The following is a 24576-nucleotide window of genomic DNA, read 5'->3' on the forward strand; positions in this document are numbered from 1 at the left end:
CATATTAATTATATATTTTTCAACAAAGTCATTATATCAGTGCCTCTGTGAATCGAAATCGCCGTTAAAAATCATAGATACGCATATATCACGATGCATCGGTATTCTCGACATTTATTTAAATCAGCCTCGCGGTACTGCAGGTGTTCCCACTGCGATACACTTCTCGTAAATGCAAGCGATTGAGCTGCCTACTGGTCCCCCTGTTTTTGCCTCCTCTCGGTTCTCTGTCCGTTCGCGTCCGATGCACGTGCACGTGTACCGCGCGGTGCTGCGCCAGCCTATAGGCTCACTTGCTCGTTCACTCGCGCTTTTGCGCAAGCTACTGCATTTTTTTGCACAGAGCCGCACACGCGCGCGCTCTTCGGCCGCGCACGCTTGCGCAAATGAGCACAACGTGCAACGACGCGTAATGCAGAACGAGAGAGAAAGAGAGAGACGAAGAGACGAACAGAAACATGAAGGCAGCAGAGAGGAGGGCACATAAACACAAGCACGTGTCCGTGAACGGCGAGTAAGTAGTAGAAAAGAAAAAAGGCGAAGGGCTGAGGAGAGAGCAAGAGGAGTGCTACTGAAAGTTGATTCCAAGCGGTACATGGAGGAGGACACTCCTCCTTACGCTTGAAAGAGGCACAATAAAGAATGCAACTAACGTTTTGCATATGAGACGGTAACTTTAGATAGCGTAGCTCTAATTTTGTATTTTGCATGCTGTTTAAATTTAGCATATATGTAATATGTATAGTAATAAAGATATAGAACTTGTGCAATTAACGTTTTAATTAACCGCAATTAGCACCTTATGAACTTCTCCACTATAAATATTGATTTTAGATAGCAGTGGAGAAAGATATCATTTATCTATAATAATAATTGCTGCGGCCTTTCGGAACTGAAGAAAACGGTTTTTAAAACGAAATATGCAAACACATACAGCACCAAAGCTTCCAATAATATTTCAGAAACGTTGCAATATTTCAAGTTTCAATGTAATATTGCAGAGACATTTTAAACTCATACAATTATAATATTTTGTTAAAATGTTCCAGCAATGTTGCAGAAAGATTGCAAAATTCTCAGAATTATAAAAAATGCGCATTGAATATGTGTGTACTTTGTGTGAGAAGTCATTTCGTTAGTTTACCGACTTTAATACATTAAGTACTAGTAGCAAACTTAATATCTTTGTTTATTGCGTACATCAAACGATTTAGTAAGGTGATGGGAAAGTTAAGGAGGAACATCATATTAAAATGCTGTTTTTTTACGCTGTTTTTTACTATTCTTTTTGAGGTAGATAAAATAATTGGAATCTATTCAAACTTTGGTATCATTTTGTTCATATTTTCAACTACATGTGACATTTTTTTAAAGTCATTTCCTATGAAAATGTCCGAGATACAAGCTGCCGTCGATCGAAGATCATCAGGTCATTTGCGGGAAATGTGGAGGTCACAGTTTTGATCTGAAAGAAAAACGGTGAATGTTCTAGATTATTGATGTTTTCTAAGAACATGAACCACTTTGCAACTGAAAATGTTGAAAATCTCCATAAAACCTCCACATTTCCCGCAATTGAACAACCTTTGATGATGACATTCGATAGATGGCAGCTTGTATCTTGGACATTTTCATAGGAAATAACTTGAAAAACATGTCACACATAGTTAAAAATATGAACAAAATGATACCAAAGTTTAAATAGATTCCAATTATTTTATCCGCTTAAAAAAATAGTAAGAAAAACCTAAAAACAGCCTCCTAATGTGGTTTTTCCCTTTAAAAACGTTACCTTAAAAAAATAACGCGTTCCTGTTACCATTTCTTTTTGTAAAAAACAAGTCGTTACCGTTACTTGTTACTGATTTCAAAAGTAACGTGTTACCATTACCGTTACTTGGAAAATAACAATTTGTTACTTTTCCGTTATTTTTTTGTAATGCTAAAGTATTAAGTTATTAGATATTAAAATTTTATTATTTGATAATCAATATTATACGTAATAATAAGTATTACTCTAAACTATAATTATACAGAATATAGGTTTTTTATGTCCATTAAAGTTGTCTAACAAATAATTTTTTAAATTCTTTATATTAATATTTTATTTATTTTTTACTATTTTTATAGTATACTATTTTTATCGAAATTTAGATTAAACATTGCTTTTAGATTTTAAATCTCAAAATTAAAAGCAAATTTTTTGCAACAATGTATTTAACAAAAAAAATTTTAAGTTCTTATATAATAATAAGTACACAGTTTTGAAAGAATACTATACGATTTAGGTAAAAAAAAACATCAGTAAATTGAATTTTTGTTAGGAAAATATAACATTAAAAATTAAAGAAAATTGACCGATGTTTTTTTTTTTATTTAAATTATGTGAAGTTCTAGCTTTAATATGAGAAAAAAAAAGAGAAAAAAACCTATTCATTGTGTGATAAAAAAAACATTCCATGTACACTTAAAAATATGATTTTTTTACTGAATCTTGTTACAATTGCAATTCATAATTACATTTGAACGATTGTGATTGATTATGAGTGATGATTAATCAAACATCATTATTCAATAAAAAAATCAACTTTAAACTAATTTAATAATTAATCACATATTTAAGAACATTTTCCAATTGTATGTACGTTGCTTATTATTTTAATTTTGTAAAATTTATTACTATTTGATTTGGATAGAAATATTCATTTGGAATATTTGTATCGAAACAAGACTTTAATGCATGATCAGCGCGCGATGTATTGAATAGATAATAAAGAACTAAAGTAACGATAAAGGTAACGGCTAAATTTTTTACCGTTACTGTAAAAATGTAACGACGTTACCGTTACCGTCACAGGCAAAAAAGTAACGCTTGTTACCGTAAGAAAATAACGAAAACTAATAATATAATAATTATAACGGCGTTACAAGTAATTTCCAACCCTGGAATATAGTACTTGTAGCGTGCGTATGCGCGTGCGCGCCTCTGAGCTGCGTGTATGTGCGCGCGCGCGCCTGTGTGTGTGTGTGTTAATATTATTGTTTTATATATGTCAATAAATAAAATAGTGATGTTAATTTGATAACAGAACATTATGTAATAATTTGTATTTGTATATAAAAACTTAATAAAAATACAATAATTTTCTAACATGAAAAATGTTTCAGTTTTTAATAGATAAACTTTGAGAATATACAAAAATATTCAAGAAAGATGTGAGGAAAACTCGTTGTAATTGTATAAATTAACAATTTTTTTGCATTTGAGTTTCACATGCAAAAAGATTATAAATTTTATAATAAATATTATGAGTTTTTCTTATATTTCTTAAACATTTCTTATATATTCTCAAAGTTTAATTATTCAATTTGAAGCGTTCTACTTTGTATAACAATGCGTTTTAATTTAAGAAATACACTACACCATAACGTTATTATAGCCTTACATTGTAATGATTTCGCAAAACGAACATTTCAACGTTGCTGCAATTTTGTAGTAACATTACAGAAATTTCACAACGTCTATGTCATGTTACAATGTTTCAATATAAGGTTTATGCAATCTTTCTGCAATCTTTTGGTGCTGTATGAAATTGACGCTAAGAATGAAGAATGTGACTTTCAATTGCATTAATTATCAAAGAAAATTTATTATAATACACACAGACAAAAACATTAGTATTAAAATTAATAATATTCTATTTAACAATTATTTCATGTTTAGTGTGCGTGTGTGTGTATGTGTGTGCGTGCGTGCGCGCGTTGTGTGTGTGTGTATTAAGGATAAATTTTAATAGTTGCAGTCGGTAAATCATCTGTTATGATAAAATGTTGAGACAACCATTAAAATTCATTTTATAGACGATTGTTAAATATATTGTATATGTGTACACTCGCACGCACACGCACGCACAGACACACGCGCGCGCGCGTGCACAGGGGGGGGAGAGAGAGAGAGAGAGAGAGAGAGAGATATGAAGGTCGGGAGATACATGAGGTAATAAGATACCATGGTATTTTGTATAATTGGCATTGAATTCTACAGCAGCTACTAAAGTTACTTTGTTATAGTCTATTTAGACATTGTATTATAGGATGGTAATTTATGTTCATTGAACTTTATACACGTTCTATGTAATTTTGAAAACTATGTTAGAAATTAATTTTTTTACTTTAAACTAGCTTGAACGTGGCTTTCAAATAATTGAATGTAATGTGTGCCATAATGTGTATGAATTTGACATGTAAAGTTATATCACGTATTGAGAGGAGTTGTGAGATGACCATAAACCATTTGCATTACGAGCATAAAACCGTTCTTGCGACTGTACAACTTCATAATAGCGGTTGCATAATGCTTACCACTAACAATGAAATTATTTTAAGTTATTTTTTAAACCAAAGAAATTATTTAAAAAAAATTATTTTTTCATAATAATAGTATTAAAAATATCTAACACTTAATTCGTAGATATTGTTATTTTCTATCCAAATTTTTTTTCCTTTTTCAATCGTGAAAATTATTATTAAATAAAAATAAATTTTTGTTATGAAGCCATACACAATTTTTTTATATTAATAAATTATATTTAACATTTTGAAAATTAAAATATTCAACACAAAAATGTTTTTTTTTTCTATGCAACGTAACGTCAGTTGACAATAAATGTAAAAATTTCTACGTAAAAAACGTTGTAAAATTTCGTTTTTTATGTTGTGCTGGTATCGCGTTACATCACACAAATCACAATTGTTACGTACACACGGAAAAAATGATTTTGCTCAAGTATCTAAAAGTTTAGTTAAATATAGATTCAAAAATAATTTTTGTTAGACCATTGAAATAAATTATATAGGACGCTGTAGCTGATTGTTAGAATATCAAAAATGTTCGCAGCATTATTTGTTATGCTTGAATGTCCTTTACAATTATTTGGATGGTCTAATAAAGTTACTTTTAGATTTGTATCTTGCTAATTTTTTAGATATTTCAGTAAAACCCTTCTTTCTGTGCAACAAAACGTGTTATGTATATAATTATTTATAGCTTGGCCCAGTTTTTAAATTACATGTATTATATGTGACATCAAATTCAAAATTGCAATGGTTACCATTTAAGTATCAGATGATAAGATCGTTCAAATATTACCGCGAATTTTATTACACGCATTTTAGAATGAAAATTTTTAGCGGTCATAAAATCCAAGTTGATTCCCGAATAGTTCATCCGACATTAGCTCGATTACGAGCTGCTCCGCTTAATTTATCTGGAGTTGACGCTTTGAACCGACTCGTAAATCAAATCTTGATTTTGTGTACTTCCTCACGAAGGCTGATCAACCAATAACGGAGTCCATACCTTATGAATAATTTAGTCGTCGTCGTGTATCGACGGCCGAGATAACCATTAAAAAAAAACTATTAATACTTTTATTTGTTTTATAATACCGTAACATTTATGCCCTGACAGTTACCATAAAAAAGTATTAGTACTAATATTTTTATGTTTTAACACAGTGCGATAAAAAATGATTTTTTTGGAACAGTAAAACGAGACTAATCATTTTTTTACAGTTTTAGATACTGAATATGAATCCGGTTTACAAATTTCTGTACGTTACAATTTTAAGAAATTAAAAATTAAAATTGTTAATTTCTCTCAAATTTCTCAATTTCAACATTAGATTAGTATTCAGTACCATAAAAGACCTAATACATAAAATTTTGCAACAATTCAAATATATTTTAAGTTTTGTCATCCGTCATATCAAAACTACTATTTTAAATTTATCAATTTCGATATTAAATTCAGTTTCAGTGATTCAAAAAATCCTTAATTTTAAATAAACATAATTAAAAGCTATTTAGTAAATCATCAATGATTTAATTCATAACTTTTTTTACAATAGATTTTATATTTGTTTCATCATAAGTGAACATCTCACTTATGATGATACAAAAACAGTTCTTTTGAAGACTGATAGTCTCAACACTATACTTAATTTTAATTGCGACAAATGATTTTTCTAGTAGGATCACATATATTGTAATTATTTACAATACGTGAAAATAGACCTTTTTGCTACTTTGATTACAAATTTTTCGAGATTGTTACATAATAGAATAATTTGAAAAACCGTATTTGTATATAGCGTCCAAAAGACTGGAAAATGATTTAATCTCATTTTAATGTTTTTTTTAACTGTATAATATTGAAATCGAATAGTAATAAATTAAAAAGTAGAGCAATGTCGTATAATTTTCTAAGCTATTTGTTATTAAGATATTTTTTACTATTTACTGTGAACAAAATATATCTTATTACATAAAGTATAATTTAAAGAACAAGTATATATATATATATATATATATATATATATCAGTTTAAATACATGTATATATCTTTTCTATTAATTTGTATTAATACTATGAATTTTACGTTTTACTAAAAATTTTAGTAAAAATAATACGTGTATTTCTCGATATAGACTTGTTAAAGGACAGTACGTATTGATATTCTTAATATCGAAGTAGTAACTTTATCGACAGTAATTTTCAGCCTAACGGATGCCTCTTTGAATCTCTGCAGTGCTTACGATCTAATTTACCGTATTACAGTGCAATGAGCTTAGAACTTCTCTTTGGGTCGCCGCTTGTTACGAGTTTATTCGCCGCTACCGAGATTCGATCGGAACGCTTAGTCGGCGAATTAGCGATGCGCTCAGAAAAAACGTATTCAAAGCAGCTGGAGCCCAGAGCTCACATCATGACGGAATCCTAATTAAAGTCCGAAGCAAAATGAGAACGATCGCCGAGACGCCGTGGTGGCGGAGAGGAGGAGCAGTAATAACGGTACCGAGTGAAAGTGGTAATGACTATTAATAGTTGAATATTACGTGCGAAGAGGACGACGAAAACTATGGATACATATATCCTTCCTAACTAAAAAGGATATTTAGTGAAGGCCATTTTTGGCCGCGAACCGACACCTAAATTATTTATTAGAAACTATTTATGGGGTCCTCTAATAGCAGAAAAAATAATTATTTGTCGCCTAGGCCCAAGGAAAGTTACAAAAAATCAGAATTTATAAATGATGCTCAAATAGTCATATGAGTATATTTTTTAAACATTATACTATTAAAATAAAATTAATTGCGCTTTTATGTGGTCAAAAAAGTTAGAAGCAAGTGTAGAGAGCATGAAATTTTGGTTTGCATAATATGCCGAAAATTCCCAGATCCCTTAAATAATACTAGTCTACGAAAAGAGACAAGTTTATTGTGAATGTAATAATACATGAATCTTATAGACTTTTGCGCGCTGAACACGAATCCATTGTCAGAATATGACTATCACGTTATGATTTTGAAAATAATGATGATATCAAAGAGGTAAAAAACGATGATTTTGAAGGTTTTTGTGGTGTTGTAGCATCCGCAACAAAATGTTCTTCTAAATTCCGTTTAGGCCACGTGAAGGTATAAACTTTTGGCTTTAAAATCTATTTTGTTTTATTTCACTGAGATCTTTTGTTTCCTAGATATAGTTGAAAGAAGAAATATTAGTTGTGCGCGCGTATCACCAATATGATTGCTCGGTACGATGTCTCTTAAAAGATATGTATGAGTTATATGTACGAGCAAGTGTCGTATCCCTCCCTTCTCCTCATCCGAGAACGCTTATTTCCTTCCGAAATAAACGCTTAAAATGATATACATACTCTTTCTCTCTTGTCTCTGATAAATGTTGCCTAACATTATCGTTACTAAATACAATATATCAACGAGCGGCAGCGCGATTGTCGACGCATTGAATCACGTACAGTTTGTGAACAAATCAGATAAACCTGATTTTTACCTGCGTAACGTGTGATTATTTATTAATCACTATCACGTTCCATAATAGAGCTGTTCCACTTACGACTCGCCACACAATCGTGAATTTGGTATTATGCGCACATTGGAGTGCACCAGGAAAATTTTCCACGCTAATGTTTTACGACTGTCTGTCTGCCTGCTTGCCATGTGCGAGTAATCATGCAAAACATTCTGGATCATAAACTGAATTGTTTACCGATTGTGTATCTTTATTATATTGTCCAGTGCCAACAGTCAATATTACGATTGATTAAATTAAATTATTTTTAACTTTTTACAGTGACAACATTTTTTATAGTTATTTCTGTATTTCTTTAGTTTTTGCGATCGATTAGTGCCAACGGGCGGTTGGCAAAAACTAAAGATTATACGAAATTTTACCGAGACGTTTCGGTTGTAATTAAAGATCTTCACAACTATAATGTACATTTTTATTAATTTTTTACTACAGATTTCTTATAATGAATGAAAAATTGCTCGAAAATTGCACACGTTCAATTTTTATGCTTTAAAGTGACGTTTCATTATACGAGATGTAGAAAGAAATAAAAATACTATTTTCAATCTATTGCAATATGTGTGAACACACAAGTGTTTTTTGTACGTCTAATCAAATAGTAATAATTAAAAACTAATCTTTTTCTTTAAAATATGTTATTTCCTCACTGTATACACGCACTCGTACTTCCTTGCGCCTATATTTTCATCTTATGATTAATCTAACGTTTTGTATTTATTTTTCAAGAATTGAAGTTAACTTTTAATGGCCGAATTAGTATCTGTTGAAGTGGTAATCTCGACAACTGCGATTTTCTCTCACTTTGCTATCTGCAACTGTGTAAAAAGCATTTTTCTTGCGTTGAGAAACCTAAAATTTTTAAAATAATTTACAATTGACTTGAATCATGTAAATTTATCTACTTGTTTCCAACGATATAATGACAGGAATATATTACACGTGTATAAATATCAAAAAGACATCAAGAAGACATTTAATGTCGAATATTAGCATGTTTATTTTACGATGTTCGCTTTGATGTTTATTGCATTTTTTTAATATTTACGACCAATCTAGTGAATTCCTAGCATACACTTGAATATTTGAATAGACGAAATAGTGCAAAACTCGATATTCCAGTCTTTTGAACATTCAAATAATGTGAATCAGAATCCTTGTATCGGATTTATTCGAAACGATATCGCTGTTCGAATATTTATCTTCGCCGTTCCCGCTCATATTTCACGCTACAACAAACTTACGTGTATAATTGCGCAGGATGTTAACAAACTAATTACATCGTCGGCATTTGCGATTTGAATTATACTGCCCGAGCTCGCATGTAAATCACTTTCTACGTAGTACGAAAGAAAGAAAAAGGAATAGAAAGAGAGAAAGAGAGAATACTCCCCTTGCAGGTCTTTCACAAACAAGCGTCGCGCGAGCATTGTTTGTTCGCACCTTGCTCTTGCAAACAATCTGTGTGATTGCAAACGATTTCGTGTCGGCGCGTTATTGTGCACGGCAGAGCAGAAGTTCCTTCTAATTGTAAATTGGAGAACGTGGAAATTTATTGGCAAGTAATATTCTTCAAAGTTTGTCATCTTTTCCGTTCGAACTGCATCACGTTGAAAAAAAAGTATTTGATATTTGTGATTATAATGAAATGTTAAAATAATTATGGTTAGAAGCTCTATTTTTATAATTACCACTATTATGTTAGTATAATAATAATACGTTACACTACCAAAGAAATGGCTGTAATTTCTATCATTTAAATATAATTAGCAAAATGACTATATTTAAATTACAATCTTTTACAATATTAATGTTTTGTTTGTAGGCAACAGTGTTAGTGTAACACATTATATGGTATTATTATTTGTAGTAGTAAAGCAAGGTTGCCGATATCGCATCAGCTCCTCTCAATCACACCTCTTCGCATATAAATTCAAATACAGTACCTGCACACTCTTTGGAGGATTATTTGGGAAATACATAACATTATGCCCTTTATAGGGCCTCGCACATGAAATGCATAACAAAGCATAAGCGTAGCATAAGGCCTCTGGACCAATGGAAATCTTATGTAAATCAATATGGCGACTTTATGCTGGATGCTCATTGGTCCATCGGTCTTATGTTGTGCTTATGTTATGTTATGCATTTCATGTGCAAGGCCCTTTAGTCTCGTCCGGATGGAAACTATGTAGTCGTGCTCCTGCACGCGCCTGGACAACAGTATTTAAAGAAACCTCAAAAATAAAATAGGAGGTTGGTACGCGTGGCGCGCCCTCAGCGCTGTCCGCACGTTGCTATCTCATTGTGTTATGTTCGCTTGCCGAAGACAACAACCTCTGTATGTTTCTTCTTCAATTTTCTAATAATAAAGGTAGGAAGAGAAGCTTGGGACATCTCCGAGATGGAAGTTGATCTCAGCGACATCATCCAAGTTCGTAATGATCCCAGAATCGCTCGTGAAATCGCGGGCAAAATTGCTCGCGAAATCAGCGATAAAGGTTAGGATCGCGTGTGTTCCAGATTATCAGTGGATGGGCAGTCGTCGAGGGAGTCTTTTGCTCACGGATCTCGCTTTGCAAGTGATAAAGTTTCTCGATCGGGTTCACGAGTTCTTTACTCGCTGAGAAGGCGAGCGTAGTAGAAGGCGAGCGTAGTCCTCGTGATTTTTGTGATCAATCTTTTGAGATTAGATCGCCGACTGAAGAGCAATCTGATTGAGGATTTGGCAGCTGTCGTAGTGGCTGCGCCTTTTGCCTTAGTGCACGGCGATGAAGAACCGATGGTCGCACAAGCGACCGGGGCGTCGTACCAGGTATGTCCTCTTGTTGACCCAGATTTCTAGGCAATCTCTGGCAAAGAGAGGATATAACCGGTTTTTTCCGCTTTTTATTTGGGATTTCTCAGTGAGAATCTCGGCTACTAGCAGTATGCTCGGTACGGAGTCGCCCTCCAACGGCTTCTCAAAAACGCAAAATGCTTGTCTAGCTTCCGAATCGTATTCTTTAGCCAACAAATTATTTTTGAAGGCTCAAGCTTCTGCGGCATCATCTTCCTGGAACCCAATCGTTTTGAATTCAATCCAAATGGAAGCTTGAAAGGGTTTAAGCCAAGACTCCCGCACTACTTTCTTAACCAAAAACGAGGCGAAGAACCTAGCGGCACTGGCCTCATCTAAGCTCAACAGAGAATTGGCGACGGCATTAGCCCCCTCAGTTATTAAGCACGAGTACCAGGCGCTATCCCAAGCGCAGGTAGGTGCCGGTTTCAATGCCTTTGGCTCAGACATGCCACTCCTTTTGAAACTGGAGGTCATTTGAGACCTTAGCGACGAGGCGAGATCAGCACTAACGCTCTTCTCAGAGGGCGTCCATCTGCTCTCTGATTACCTTAATGTCTCTCTTTAGCCAGACGAGCTTTTACTAAGTCCTCTCTAGGTATTGTTGGTGAGCTCCGGAAGTATGTTGCTCCGGAAGTATGCTGCATGCGTTCCCGGAGCCCCCAGTCATGGACCAGGGCAGGACACCCGGAGAGGTTATAGTGGATAGGCCCTCGACGGCACGTCGCCGTCGGGGGAGAGGCCCACATAACCACCAGGCCTCCCCCGGGGCCTCGGGTATGCGATAACGCATTTCCTCTCCGTAAACAAAAAAGAAGGTATTGTTGGTGGGAGCGCAGCGGACGCAGCGTCGCTCGATGAATTCCTATTTGGCCAGAGTTTCGTTGAAACGCTTAGGGCGGCACAGACCTGTCAAAGGACACGTCGAGAAGTGGCAAAGTCCGCATCGTAAGTGGGGAGAGGTACTCTGCAACCGACTCACCAGGTATCTCAGCGGCGAAACCGCCTCCTTCAGCCGAGCCTCTTTCCCCGGAAAACAGACGGATTCTTGTTTATCATCATTGGTTTCTCAAGCCGATCGGAGCTCCTTACTACAGGAGTCGCTATAATTGAATAACGTAAGAACGACCGGCCGCTTGTCTAGTCGCTATACCCAATGGTTGAAAATCAAAGTGTAATACGGAATTATCGTATTCCTTTATCTCTCTGCCGTTAGTGAGAACCTACTTTTCGCAACTAAAGTTTTTTCAATCTAATATTTTTTGGCGATAAGGAAGTAGAGCGCCTATGGGTTCACGGAGCCCTTGCTACAGTGGAGTTTTAAAAAAACCAATTTTTATCATCTCCTTTCCTTGCAGAAAAGTCATTAGTAAATAATGGATTTTAAATCTACAAGATTTAAATAAAATCACATTTTAAATGGAGGATTGGCGGACTGTATTTTGCTTTATGCTCCCAGAAATGCAGAGGTTTACCATTGACCTCGAAAAGCCCTGCTTACTGCTCTCAATTTACAGGGAGCATAGGAAATTGCTTTGTTTTCAGTGGCGCGAAGCGACTCGCGAGTTCACTGTGCTGCCTTTTGGTCTTTCTGCAGCTCCCTACATTTTCACCAGTGTCACTGACCGGTTCGCATAGCGCCGACGGCAGTAAACGACACCAAAGCGCAGCAATCCTTGTTCGCGCTCAACGATCTCGCGCTCGCTCGTTCGTTTTCCGGACGACGACGGGCACGTGCTTGCACAATTCATGTGCTTGCCAAGAAAGGTTCTTTGTCCGGTGATCTCATTTTGGCGTAATAAAAGCTATCAGTCTGTCATCTGTTTAGACGATTTTCTCCTTTTAGGTTCCTCCAGCGACGAGTGTCGGTGTAACGTTATCTAATTGATTTTGTTGAATCTTGCTCGGAACCATCTTTTGGATGCAAGTATTTAGGCTTTATGTTTGACTCCGATCGAACAATCTATTTTGATTCTCCCAGAGCGTCGAGCGAGATTGTTATACCTAACGAAAGGCTTGGCTTGCAAAACAAGATGCTCTATAACAGTTTTTACTAGTCTAATTGATTCACTTATCCCAGTCTGTCCAGCAGTCCAATATGGTCTTCTACATACGAGGGCGTCGGAAAGAGTAAAATTTTTGATCCTCACCAAAAGTGGAGATGACTACTCAGCAATCATGAAAATTCCATCATTTTTTTAGAAGAACTTTGCTTGTTGAAATGATATTTTTTCTAACCCGAACCAGTTTAATGAGATTTGTTCAGGTAGATTCAGCCGCTAAGTTTTCTCGGATGCCTCTATGAACGGTTGAGGCGCATCTTGTGGTGAAAAACGTACGCACGGATGGTAGTCCGACTCGGACAGGGCTTTGCACATTAACTTTGGAGCTTCAAGGCAGCCTTTAACGGCCTGCGATGCTTTGCAGCTAATCTCCGTAATTGCGATATCTTGCTTAGAATCGACAATACAATTGTATCGCCTTAGCCTGTATCAATAAATTTAGATCTATTCAATTTTCTCACTTTTTGGTTATATCAAAACAAATATGGCGCTGGTGTGAAGAACCGAATATCTTTATTTTTGCCTTTTACATAGCGTCCTCAGATAATTTTGTTGCAGACGCTGAATTCCGAATTGCAGACGTGGACATAGTGTGGTCTCTGTCCGATATGACGTTCCGCTGCGTCTCTAAGACCTTTGGGTCTTTTCATGTAGACCTTTTTGCGTCCTCGATCAAGAATAAGTGCGGCGCTTATGTATCCCGGTTTTCAGATCCCGGATCGATCGCCATAGATGCGTTTACCCTCTTATCGGAGGGATTAAATTTTTATGCGTTCCCACCTTTTATTTTACTGCCACGAGTCCTAAGGAAAATGGTAAGCAACGAAGCAGCGGGGTGGTGCCCTGGTGTCCTTTGCAGGTCTAGTTTTCGCTGTTTCGTTGTCGCCTAACATCAGACCCATCGATTCTTTCTCCTAATCACTCTCTGCTCTCATCTCCCTTCAAAGATCATCATCCAGCGTGAAATACGTTTTCCTTGGGAGTCGGGTCTAGGTTATCTGGAAAGCATTCAGGAATCGACCAATACCCCCAGCAACACTTCCAGCTCTACTTGCTTCCCTATCGAACGCGACAATTAAGCTATACTCTTATTCTCTTCGCTCTTGGTGGAATTTCTGCTAGCGTCATTAATTACCACTAAGGTTTCGTCCTATTCGAGCCTATATACCACGAGGTCTGCAGTCTCTAACAATGAGATCGGAAATCATCCCATAGTTAAACACTTTTGCAAGCGCTTTTGCTCCTAATTATAATTATTTGAACATATCATTATAGTCACAAATATCAAATACCTTTTCCTCGGTGTACAATTGAGAGTCATAAGGAGTAGCATTTATCCGATAGTAAATTTATGTGTGTGTGCATTCAGGAAAGATATCGCAAATAATATCTATGAGTATCTATTGTTTTTTTTAATGATGTAAAAGTGATATCTCAATGTTTCATGAAATTATAGACAAAATATGTGTTGTAAAAAGTACAATTTAATGTAAAATTATTTGATATTTTTCATGAATGTCACATATTATAAATATGTGATGAAAGTACCCCGCACAGCATATAATATTGCAATATTATTGCTATATTATAATATTGTCTCAACATTGTTGCAATATTACGTGTTGTGCGGGACAGTACAGAATTGCACAGTGATTCAAATATCTTAGCTGACCTAAACGACTTTCGAAATAAACGACTTCAATAACTAAAACTGAGCGTGATTAATATACTTATCTTTGCACTTGACGCAATCTATTTGCTCAGAAATATTCCCGGTGATCTAGTCGGCCGATCGAAAGAATCAGCTCATAATTTTCTCAATTCTCGATTCTGCCAAGTTGACTGTTATATTGTATCTTTTTTTTATGATCGTGCCTATTGATATGGCGCGTACGCGTCTTCTCGACGTGCGATATATGTGCACGTATTAATAGATTTGTCGAGTCACCACATCGTGGTATTGAAATATTCCGTCGTGGGTGTAACGATACTCGCGTTACATACAAAAGATACAGTCGCGTAGATATTGATTTTGTAATTGATGAATTATGAGCAGATACTCCGACGATCGGGAATGGAGGGAATCGATAACATGAATTCTGAACTCCTTTTGATCGCTAAAATTCTCATTAATCAAGTAAGACTCATCCGATGCATTTAACGTGTTATGAATAATATATCGGGTGCCAGCATTCTTAATAAGTGGGAATACAAGTCGCAATATAATCTGTTATTTCCATTTCGATTGGCTTATTTCCATTTCGAATGGCTTATTTCTCTCAAAAAACTGTTTTTCTTTCTTTCATTCTTAAGAATGTATTGTATCATACATATTTTTAAAATAATAAAAAAATTTTGAAAAAATTAATATTTGAATAAATGAATAACGTTATATCTTTAATTAATCAATATTTTGTACAAAAGTTTAAAATATTAACACATTTTTAATTTCAATTTTTTTACTTTACAAAGACTATATGTAATAAACCCTTAATTTTTTGAGTTTAATAGTAATAATTCAAAGTTTTGCGGAGTGATGAAACAATTTGCAGTTTTATATAAAAACATGAACGCGTCTTGAAAGGTTAAATATACGCACATTCATGTTATGTTACAGCACCAAAATTTATGCGTTTAAGTTTATGGAAATTGCGGAAGTGCATCAAACTGTTACGTATCAATGTTAAATGATGACAATATACTTGATAATGTTTTTAAATCTATTGTAAACTCTCTAAACAAATGGAGAGAGTGCGCGTATTACGCATTTGTAGAATATTTGATTTTCAAATTAAATATAAAACTATATCTCTCGAAATTATTTAAAAAAACTAAAGAGCATCAGTAAAAAGACCTGTTTTTTGGCCCATTTCTTGGACCTCAATTTCAAACTTTCTTTTATGCCAAATAGTACTATATAATGGAATATTAATCCCAAAGAAATTTTAAGATAAGCACAAGCGTGGTTCCGGAGATATAAAGGATTGAAAGTGAAGGCTTCTCATAACGTAGGGCGCCGTTTTTAGATTTCTTTTTTTGTTGTTTGAATAAAAGTTACCATTTCCCAAAAATCTATCACTCACATTAAAAAAGCACCCCAATCTGTGAGAGGCTAGGAAACTCTTGGTAGAAAAGTATTTCGATCCGTGAAAGGCGATGTCACGTGTCACTTCAACTCCATCTATCTCGCGGAGTTTTTATATTAGACGAAAACTAAGGGCATATTTCAATCCGGGATAAATATCCATAAGAAACAATGTTTCACTTCGTTATATATATATTTTTTTTTAGATAGATTTTTAGATAGATAGAAATAGATTTTTTTTAATGCCATGGTGAGGTAAAAATGATCATTTTTGACACTTTTCTAAGAAATCTGACGTAATAGAGCAATTTTCTTGGCAGATTTGTGTTCATCGCGCAAAAATACAATGGGAAATGGTAATTTTTATTCAAACAACAGAAAAGAAGTGTAAAAACGGCGCCCTGTGTTATGAGAAACTATCACTTTCAACCTTCTATATCTCCGGAATCGCGCTTATGCTCATCTTAAAATTTCTCTGGGATTAATGTTCTATTATATAGTACTATTTGGCATAAAGAAAAGTTTGAAATTTGAGGTCCAAAAAATGGGCCGAATTTACTGATGCTCTTTATATAAATTGAAATAAAATACGAGATACGAGCTGTTTGCATTTCGCGTAGCAAGATTATTCTTGCTTTGTTGTGCGAATTTATCATGATTTTCGTGTTATTGTTCAATATTAACACAAAATTACAAAATGGTATTACTTCTGTGTCAATATTATTTTTAATATGTAAACATTGATTTGTGTTTTGAAAATATAAATTTGTCAAGTATTTTGTAATTTTATTGCTCAATCGAAGAAAATAAGTATGTGAAGACATGCGGCTAATGATTATCTTGTAACATTCTTTCAGCAAATTGTCGTGGCAGAATCTGAGATCCGGTACATCTAAACATGGAGTTGACACGATTACCTTCGACTCTGGCTTTGGCTTTGGCCCTGGCCTTCCTTTCGACGGTACACCATTGCGACGCCGCCTCGGAAAGTATAATAGGTGAGTATTATGAGCGCACAGACAGCACGCGCAGTAACGACTCATGCAACGATTGCGAACGTGTTATTTTGATAGTTGACTAATGATCAGACTCAGAAGGGTGCCAACATCGAAATTCGATCGATGTTGTACGGCTGCATCCAGATTAGTACAGGCGAGAAATACCATCGCGTTATACTCTGAGAATACTCGATACATATCTATAATATATTTATGATACATGGAAAGAATTTTCTTTTGGAATTTATCCTCAAAATCATAATAATTGTGAGGCGTTATTTCAAATAATTTTACTACAATTTTAGTAAAATTTATACTTATTAAGTTGGATTTCTCATCATCACAAATCAAGTTAGCCCCTGGTCAAAAATTTAGTGCTATTTATGTGCTAATTTGTTTCTCTAATCCTAATCTGAATTGTGTTGCTTAAACTGTTTAGCAATAAATAACGTAAAAAGTGGAAGCGATGCAATTTGCCATTAACAATAAAAGCTATTTGCTTCTACCAGAAAAAAACATATAAAAAAACAAGTATATCAAGATAAGGTGTTAATTTGTTCTAAAGAGATAGCGCTAAAACAATTTCAAAATATAACATTAAAAAAAATACTAATATAGTATACTCAGAACTGCACCATCGTATTTATCATCTATATCTAAAAAATTTCTTACTCGCATGTATTCAATACTAAACAGATCTAGAAAACATTATCAAAAAATTTCAAGATCCGAATTGCGGATTTTCATGCGGCGCATATTTCCCGCATAAACTAATTATTTTCAATGCCTTACAACTAGCAACAAATTCACATTTTGATATAATTCAATAATAAGATATTTGAAGATGTTTCTATTAATTATACAAGCAACAAATTTTTTGACAATCGGATAACAAACTTTAAAGCGTTGCATGTATGATCCCCGAATAAATTACTTCCAATGTGTTATAATTAGTAACAAATTCGGATTTTGACATATTTTGATAACAAGTATTTTTTTATAATACGTTTATAATGAATATTTTACCGAATACATACAAATGAAAAATTTTTTGGGTGTAAAGCCCAAATCACGCTAGCGATTACCGATTGTGATTGACGATTGGAGATTACTTTTCAAACCAATCAGAGCAAAACAGTCGCCGATTGAGATTAGTGATTGCCATTTAGAAAACATTCTATTTTATAATCGTCAATTGCAATCAGCAACCAATCGTAGCCAATGAAATGTTACGATTTAATCACGTGATTATTTTATTGGCTACGATTGGTTGCTAATTGCGATTGACGATTATAAAATAAAGCATTTTCTAAATGGCAATCATTAATTTTAATCGGCAACTGCTTTGCTCTGATTGGTTGAAAAGTAATCGCCAATCGTCAATCATAATCGGCAATCACTAGTCTGGTTTGGGCTTAAGTGCCAGAAACGACGGCGACTGTGCAATTCTAATCGTCAGTATATATAATGGTATTTTTTTAAATGTTATTTTGGAATTGTTTTAGAATTATATATTGGGGAAGCAAATTAGCAACGAATTCTGGTATACTGATTTTTATGCGTGTATATTTTTTTCCATGGGTGTAGAGGATTTAGTTTAATGGCTAGCAGTCTTTTCCCCCTTTTAACGTGATTTCCTGCTGAACGATTTGAGCAACAAAATTTGGTTTAAAGCAACAAATAAATAGCACTAAATTTTTGACCACGTGCAAACTTGATGGTCACGTTGAAACTTTCGTTCTGAATATGTCCACTCAAACATTGTGTTAAGAGATCTTTGTTTAATAAATCGGTATAAATAGGAATTAAATGCTTCTCAATATCTGGATAGAGTATAGAATAAGGATAGTAAGAGATTATGAGATAAAGCGTGCTCCGCACCTTGCCATTTACTCGCGCTTCTATTATAAACACTGAATTTGTTGAAGGACTTCGAGTTTTGCTCTAAAATTTTAGGAATATATTTTCGAAGAATTATACTATCGATTTATGAAAAAAAAAGAAATCTATTTTTTTTCACTCTATAGAACACCTTCTTAATTTTTTTAACTTTAGTCCAACTTGAAGTCCTTGACTTTTAAATAATGTAATTGAATTTAATGTGTGTGCCATAATGTGTGTATGAATTCGGCATGTAATGTTCAGGGAAATCGTTACTTTACCGTTACTTTCATTGTCTTATATTATAACGATTTGATAATAACGTTACAATTTTTCATAATAACGCCAAGATTGGTGAACAATCATTTTTGACAACCAACTCAATGTTATTATGCATTACTTACTGAAAAAACTAACTCGTTAGTTGATTTATTGATTTGTAAGGAGCAAGAGAAATGCATTTCTTCGAATCGTTACACAACAGGTAAAGTTACACATTAGTATTTTACAATGAGTAATGCATAATGGTTCATTGTAAAAAGTGACTATTCTAACTCTGGCTTTATTATTGCTATTATAGCATTGGAAAATTGTAACATTATTACCAAATTATAAAAAAGTATTATCACATGCCTCGGTTGAAGTGGTAGGACGCCCGCATGGAATTTTGAAGATCCAGGTTTGATTCCTGGGTGAGGTGTTATTTTTTTTGTAATAAAATAAGTTTTAATTTTTCCGTGGTAGCGGGAAAATTATATGCTTCTTAAAACATTAATATTATTATTTTGGCTTCATGACTGTGTTTCAAATCCGATAAAATGCGGCGCGTTGTTTGAGTTGAAAATTGTAAAAATTAAATATTATCGATTGCTACCAAGTATTGGTGTAACTGACATAGGTCTTCTATTCTCGCGTTTTAATTTTATTAATTCGATATAACGTATTATTGTTTATAAAAAAATATTGTTAAAAAAGTAACGAGTAACGACGTATTATAACTCATTACTTCCCATCCCTGGTTATATCATGTAGTTAGAGGAATCGTGAGATGATCGTGAGCCATTTGCAGCGTATGACCGTTCTTACGACTTTATAACTTTATTCATAGTAGACGTTACATAATGCTTATTAGCAGCAAAAACAATATTTTAAGAAGTTATTCTTTAAGCTAAAAATATTATTGAAAAATATTTTTTCAAATAAAATACATGAAATATTCGTAAAACCTTGTTTTATGTGGCATTTAGTACAGTGTGTAAGATCTACGAAGAATCATTAATTTGTGTTATTTTATAATTAAAATTTATTTTTATGACATTTGTTATTTAATATTCTACGACCCCCCCCCCTGCTATTTCACACTTTCTTTTTTCTTTTTCAGTAAATTGTAAATTATGTTTGTTCTATATTCGATTAACTTCCAGCTACATGATAATTGGTAGAATACTTTGACTAACAAGTTGATCTTGATGAGAATTGCGTCGCATTAATATTTACTGAGTTATTTTTAAAAAACAAAATGGTATTTCATCACCCTTTTTTCTTTTATTCTTATTATTTAATGGAACAATCATAGAGTATTTTTTATTCAATTGTAGTAACAATTGAATAAAAAATATGATTATATAAATAATTGTGTAATATTGTGCGCTTAATACTTTTGAAAGTAAATAATGTTTTTCGATAGAGTTTTAATAATATGAAATATACGCAAATAAATTATCGTTTAAGAAACAATCGCATTGCTACACAAATCCTTGGATCGTAATTCTACTGTACTTTTAATAGGAATTAAACGTGAAGAGAGTATTGTTATTATATTCATTTGCATCTTGTTTTTAATAACAAAAAGGAACAATAATTACTATATAATGTCGCTGTACATGTTTTATCTGAATTTTGCAAATTGGCTTTGACATGTATCTACTTATCTGACTATATTCAAAATAAGTAATAATTAATCTATCATTTGTAGCTTTGTTCAAAAATTCCTTTCCGTTTTTATTGACATTAAATTCATAGTCTCTAGTTAGTTACTACGGTATTATTCTCTTGATAATAATTACGAATCTTCTCGCAGCTTTCGATACGTGATTGATATAAAGAAATCGACAAAAGAAAATAATAGAAATATCGCATATTACGGATTGACGGCATAAAACCTTTGTTTTTATCACACTTTCATTCGCATTTCATAATAATTGCGTAGAGTAATACTTCCGTGATATATGAATACGCGGACGAAACCTGACAAGAGCTATGCGTGAATATTGCCGCCGAAGCGATCGAATTCCCGATTCCAGTTGCTTTGCTATCTCATAACACGCTCGCGAGTCCGTCACGCTCCATTTACGCCTTTTAAATGCTCTATTCTTAGCCTATCTCCATTATCTGCCGTTCTATTTGCGCCGGAATCGAGTCGAATCTCACGGCTCACACGAGTCATCGCGAGTGCGGAGCAAGTCGCCGTCTCCGTCTCGCATCAATCTTCTCACAAGAATCATTGCTTTGTTCGTTCGCAAAATTTGTTAAGCACTATCTGTGTGCCATTTTTGTGATTATTTTCTCAAAGAGATCTCACGAGTTTATTTTAATCTTAGCTTTGCGAAATCTCTGAAGAGTGTACATGGAATACTCGTAAAATACGAGGCACATAAAAATTATCTCATGGTTTTTTGTAAAAATAATCAAAATTACAAAACATCTAAGAGACATATTATTAAAATGTATGGTGGATACATGAAAGAATAATTAAATAATTAATAAGTTTCTCCTTTCATAGTTGAATTGGTTCATGTAAAAATCAAAAGAAAATAGAATAGTAAAAATACTTGAGTCAATTCTTTTATGAGAAATATTTTAATCTTGATACTTTATTATACGTAAATTTTTTTGTTTTTTTTTTTTACATTTACACATATATCGTATTATTGAATTTTATTGCTCTCAACCATGGATCTACTGGGCGGCGCATTTTGTTGCGTGGTTGCAAGCTGAAGGGTAGAAGGAAGGTAATGTCTTCTACCCTTAGGCACATATGGCCGCCGAAAAACGTCAATTTAAGACAAAATTGTATTTAATTCGACAGGCCATGAATGGGACTGTTTGACGTGAATGTACTATTTTCTTTCAATTAATTTAATACATTTGATAAAATCTGTGTAAATAGCGTTAAATTTAATTTATTTATAACATTTAATTAAAATTATAAATATTACTTACTTGTGAAATGATAATGCAAACAGTTCTTTCCAATTCCAATTATTTTACAATTTTGCACACTTGCGTTGATCGGTTATTGTAACCAATTATAATGCAGTCCGGCATTTTTGTATAAACTGTCAGTATAGTTCTAAATTATGATAAACAAATTAAACTGCATATAACATAATACAAAAACGATCATACATCACGATCACGATATGACAAGCTAAAGTAAGCCACGAAGATACTACCGTGATAACAAATAGCTAAATTTTGCCATATTGATGTTAGAAGACGTGAAAATAAAGCTTGCTACCTCCTGACTCTCAGCTTACACCCCCTTTCCCTAAAAGATACTTTACGCTTGCTCCAGTAGGTCCATGCTCTTAACTAATAACGATTAATATACAATGTTAACTTCAGTATATAAATTATTTTTAAGTAAAAATTTTATATACCTATCAGAAAAAAATTTCTTATATCTCTGCTCCTTTTATAAGTTTTAAAATAAATTCTTAAAAAGACATAGGGAAATTGCATAAGAACATAAGAGTTTAATTTTTTCCAATATAAAGAATAGTGAGCTTAGCTGAGCCGAATAGACTGCGTTAAATTAATTAGTACTTTACCTATTTGTGAATTCATATATTTATAATGAAATAATATTTGAATACAGAGATTTGCAGTAGTGAGAAATCTCTATAATCGAGAAATAAAAAGATCGAATTTCAACTATTGTAAGATCACATAAAACTTTTCACGTATTACCCTATAGGTAAAAATTTATCAAGTATATAGAACGAATTTAAAATTTACTAAAGAGATGAAAAAAAGGATGCGCTTGGAATAGCAGGAGAGTCGTAGAATACTAACAACTAATGTGACAAGAAACTTTTATTTATAAAAGAATATAAATTAATAATCTTTCGTAGATTTAACATACAAATAAGTGCCGCAAAATAAATTTTTATGAACATTTCATAAAATGTATTTTATTAAAGAAAAACTTCTTTAAATAACATTTTGGCGTAAAAATTTTTAAAAATAGAACTTAAAGCTTTTTAAAATAATTTCTTTGCTTCTAATAAACATTATGTAACTTCTACAATGAGACTATTGTAATGCCTCAAGAAAGATACACATGGCAAACGACCGTATTCTATAATTCACATATAACATGATTTTATTTGCCGAATTCATACGCGTAATGATACACATTAAATTCAATAATATTATTTGAAATTCACATTCAAGGCTTTCATGTTAGACTAAAATTAAAAAATTAATATATAACATATTTCTGAAAATTACATAGAGAGTATACATCTGTAAAAATTTCTATCTGCAAAACTGAAATTCAGCTTTTATAAAAACGCAGCGAACACTAATGACCAGTAACCATTCTACAATGTCGGAATAAACTATGATGAAGTAATTTTAACAGTTGCTTTTAGAATTCAACGCAAATTATATGAAGTATCATGATATTCCACCACCCTAGATATATTCCACAATCTTCCTCTACACTATGTATATTATTAATATATAACGTGAAGTTTCATATAATTCAAATAATTTATTTTAATATACACGGAAAAACATTTTTGCTAAAATACAAATCTGAAAAAATTTATATCGGACGTTTAAGCTAATTGTTAGAATGTCAAAACTTTTTGCAGCAATAATATCATGCTTGATTGTCTTACATAATAATTTTGATAGCTCAACATAAAATTATTTTCTGATATGTATCTAACTAAATTTTTAGATACTACAGTAAAATTGTTCTTTTTGTGTAAATTACGATATAATTTTGCGTCGAAGTTTTTTAACGACTTGTTTACTCTTACGTCTTGCAATCGATAACTGTACGTATTATAAAAGATATCAGTCAACGACAACAAAGTCGATTTTACGAGGTCAATCAGACAGAGGTCAATTACGATGATAACTGCATCTTGGGTATTTTTGCGCGCGTGCGTAATTTTCGTCGGAAATTGCATCGGGCGTAACCGTATTCGTGCGGAACAACAGGCGGTAAGTTTGGTCTGAACGACCACTTACGACGCGCTCCGAGTGCAACGTGTGCGTAAATCTTACCTTCCCTTGTCTTTTCCCTCTACGTCTTTTTAGGACTGTGCACCGCAACGCATGTTACAGTGACTAATTGTAAGTGCATCTCGGAAATTGTCCGCGTTCGTCAGCGGAGACCTCAGAATTCTCTTTTCGCGAGGCGTAATCGAGAACGAACGAAGACGCGAAGTGCTTTTCAGGAAATTGCATTCCCGCCGTCTATCTGGGGCTAATCGGCGACCGACCCGCGCTGTTTCGCAGAAGTCACGAGAACCAAGTACGGGAGAACCAAGTACGGCTCCATAAATGCTAACGTCGGAGTCGTTAATACGAGATGCCATATGTATCTCGTATCGAGAGTGTCTGTCTTAGTGCCGCATTAGTGCCGCCCGAGACCGATTAAGTTCATGTAGCATGATTTCGTTTCGTCCGACAATTAATCCTAAACTTGGCACTATACGAAAGTCATCAATGTATCTTTGGTTACAAATTCCACTTACAAATTCTTATTCACAGTTGAAAATTTGAAATGCAATT

At 33.6% G+C, this 24576-nt stretch overlaps 1 protein-coding gene across 3 annotated transcripts in view; it reads left to right on the forward strand.

Annotated features, from left to right (window-relative positions):
* The window catches only part of LOC105195900 (BMP-binding endothelial regulator protein), a 75573-nt gene that overhangs the window by 24100 nt on the left and 26897 nt on the right, over nucleotides 1–24576 (forward strand). For 2 of the 3 annotated variants that reach the window (XR_005574171.1, XM_039446057.1), the window contains exon 2: nucleotides 16741–16881. Coding sequence is in view for 1 of the 3 variants with exons in the window: in XM_039446057.1 (XP_039301991.1) it covers nucleotides 16782–16881 (100 nt within the window). In the remaining 2 variants the exon portion in view is untranslated. Of the gene's footprint in view, nucleotides 1–6440; nucleotides 6869–16740; nucleotides 16882–24576 lie in introns of those variants that run through there. The other variant, XR_005574174.1, reaches the window with a different exon arrangement.

Source organism: Solenopsis invicta, chromosome 1, assembly GCF_016802725.1.
Source record: "Solenopsis invicta isolate M01_SB chromosome 1, UNIL_Sinv_3.0, whole genome shotgun sequence".
NCBI lineage: Eukaryota > Metazoa > Arthropoda > Insecta > Hymenoptera > Formicidae > Solenopsis > Solenopsis invicta.